Source organism: Formica exsecta, unplaced genomic scaffold, assembly GCF_003651465.1.
Source record: "Formica exsecta isolate Colony F162 unplaced genomic scaffold, ASM365146v1 scaffold312, whole genome shotgun sequence".
NCBI lineage: Eukaryota > Metazoa > Arthropoda > Insecta > Hymenoptera > Formicidae > Formica > Formica exsecta.
The window spans coordinates 66,235-69,457 of record NW_021850376.1 but is presented as its reverse complement, the minus strand read 5'-3'; the positions used below and the strand labels follow the sequence as shown (position 1 = coordinate 69,457).

Below are 3,223 nucleotides of genomic sequence, written 5' to 3'. Positions count from 1 at the left end.
CTCAAAACCATACAATTTTTGTTCAAAACGTTTTTCTCTAAAATGCTTAGTTTTTGAAAGAAAAGGGGTGTACGGGTGGTCCTAGGACACCCTGTATATATACGAGGGCTGTATGATAAGTACCCATGTTAGGGAAGGAAACGCATTTTTTTTTTAAATTTTTTTTATCTATTTCTCAACATAGTCTTCTTTCAGCTCGATACACTTAGTCCAGCGATATTCCAACTTTTTTAAGCCATCCAAAAAATATGATTTGTCGAACTCTGCGCTCTTCATCAAAAACGGATGTTCGGCCACGCTTGAATTCATTGAACCAATATCTGATGGTAGTCATCGAAGGTGCATGGTCCTTATAAACGGCATGCAACTTCACTTTGATTTCCTCACACGTCTTCCCATCCGAAAAAAGGATTCGAATCACTGACCGATAATGCTCTTTTTCCATGGTTACAAACAAACACAAACTTGCCCACTTTCAACAGCTATCAAAACAAAACTACTCGATAAATCTGTCTGAAATTTTGACAGGCGTCGTTCGAAAGATGACGTTAAACGATAGTATACAGATTTGTGGCGACCACTGCCACGAGTCATGCCGTTGTTGCCGTGCGCTAAGCACACGTTAAAGTTCGCGCCTCGACAGACCGTCCACGAACACACCGCGCAACACCAGCGCCCTCGCAAGCTACCACACGGTAGCAAGACGGAAGGAAGCCATCTTGTCCCTAGCAAAGGGAAGGGATTAGAGGTGGTTAGAGAGGACATCTGGTTAGAGAGTAGAGAACGTTTCCGAAAATAAAGCACGTTGTATATATATATATATATATATATACCATCCGTTTGCCTCAATCAATCAATCAATTCCCGTTTAAAGTCTCCACATTTGGTGACCCCGACGTGATCGGTCGGGTAAAAGAAGAGGCATTTTTTTTACGAAACGGGAAAGTGCTGGTGTTGCGCGAGAGGTTAACGGTTTCTGCCGAACACGTGTCGGTGTAACGAGAGCGTGAAACGTGAAGCCGCAAATCGCGTAGGTGCGTGCCCCTTACCTTTTGTCACAAAAGCGCGTCCCTTCCTGAGGTGACGCAATGCCTGATTCACCAGAGCGCAGCCGCGTTGATGACCTGCCGGATTCACGCGATTCGTCGCAGCAAAGAAGATCAGTGCAAGATGGCGAACAACGTGAACAATATCGCCACGCCGATAACCTTGATGTCGAAGCCGCGCGGGTGGTGAAGCTACCCCCTTTTTGGAAGGAGAACCCGGCCTTGTGGTTTGCTCAAATTGAGGCAGCATTTGCAATCGCCAGGATTACAGGTGATGAAACTCGATTCCGCTATACGATTGTCAATCTCGATCAAACTACCCTGCCGTTCGCTTCTGACATCATAACCTCACCACCAGCTCGAGAGCGCTACGAAGCACTCAAAAAGCGCCTCATCGCCTCGTTCGGGGAAACCACTGAGTCAAAGCTCAGACGTCTGCTACGGGGGCAGGAACTCGTTGACGAGAAGCCGTCGAATTTGCTACAACGATTACGCAACTTGGCTGGAGGCCAATGTACCGATTCGATACTGGGTACCATCTTCATGGAACATTTACCCGAGAATGTGCGCACTATTCTCGCGATCAGTGAGACAACCGATCTTGCCAAACTGGCCATACAGGCCGACAAGATTCTCGAAGTCTCACGGCCCAATCTTGCCGCCATCAGTAGTAGTCAGGTGGCTCAGGTGGGGTCAATGATGACCTGCGTGATCTGAAATTGGCAATCGAGGAGCTTACGCGTGAAACAGCCCGATCAAGGTTCCGGAGAGAACGTCGAGGCGACGTGCAGGAAGAACGCTCGCGCTCGCTAAGTCGCGCACGAAAGCGTAGAACTGATCTATGGTTCTACCATCGCAGGTTCGGCGAAAAGGCTAGGAGTTGCGAGGATCCCTGCACCTGGAGAAAGGAGCATTCCGAGAACTCGGAAAACTAAGCGCGCCTGTCTGTGGTGAGGCGGCCACGGATGGTGGAAGGCAAACGAACCGCCTGATAATAAGCGACCGTGCGACGGGCGCACGATACCTAGTCGACACCGGCGCGGATGTGTCCGTCCAACCGGCAGCTATGGTGAGCAGGCATCGTAAAACAGTGGACTTTAAGCTTTACGCAGTTAACGATTCGGAAATCAGCACATATGGCCGTCGGTCAGTGACGATCGATCTCGGTCTCCGTCGCAGATTCACTTGGGATTTCATCGTTGCTAACGTCAGTCAACCCATTCTCGGTGCGGACTTTCTCCAGCATTTCAACCTTCTAGTCGACCTTAACCGCCGCAAGCTATTAAACAGCACCACACAATTATCGGCCTCGGGGAGGGTAACCCACACTCCAACGCCTGCACTCTCTACAATCAACGTGAATGGCGAATATCACGATTTACTACGCGAGTTCGTCGACATAACCAACTCTTGTGTGCCTAAGAAAGGTAAACACGAAGTACAACATTTCATAGAAACCAAAGGCCCCCCGGTCGCCGAACCAGCACGAAGACTGTCTCCTGAGAAATTGAAACAAGCGAAAGCTGAATTCGGGCGTATGCTCGAGCAGGGTATTTGCCGCCCTTCTTCAGGTCAATGGGCCAGTCCACTACATCTCGTGCCCAAGAAGTTAAGAGATTATAGGAGACTATATGCGGAGACTACCGCCGATTGAACCGGACAACGATCCCGGACAGGTATCCAATACCACATCTACACGATTTCACGCATCGTCTCCGTAGATGTACCGTATTTTCTATGCTGGATCTGACACGCGCGTACCACCAAGTGCCCGTCGCACCGCAGGATCGCCCTAAGACAGCCGTAATTACCCATTTTGGCCTGTTCGAATTTAATGTAATGATATTTGGACTTTGCAACGTGGCACAAACTTTTCAAAGACTGATGGACACGGTTCTCCGCGGCCTAGATTTTTCTTTCGTGTATATAGATGATATCCTCGTAGCATCTAAAGACAAGTCGCAACATAAACAGCATTTGCGCTCTGTATTCGAGCGCTTACGCGAATACGGTTTATCAATTAATGTATCAAAGTGCAATTTTGGTTCTAGTCAAGTACAATACTTAGGATACGAAATCACCAAGGAAGGAATTTGCCCGCTCGCTGCTCGAGTGGAAGCCATATTGCAATATCCGCCACCCAAGGACATTTTGGAGCTACGCAGATTTTTGGGAAT

At 48.5% G+C, this 3,223-nt stretch overlaps 1 protein-coding gene across 1 annotated transcript; it reads left to right on the top strand.

Annotated features, from left to right (window-relative positions):
* The first annotated feature begins 2,112 nt into the window (after window positions 1-2,112).
* On the top strand, window positions 2,113-2,700 carry LOC115237853. Its single transcript, XM_029811194.1, has one exon. It carries the CDS (start codon window positions 2,113-2,115, stop codon window positions 2,698-2,700), a length of 588 nt encoding a protein of 195 aa, XP_029667054.1.
* The last annotated feature ends 523 nt before the right edge of the window (window positions 2,701-3,223 follow it).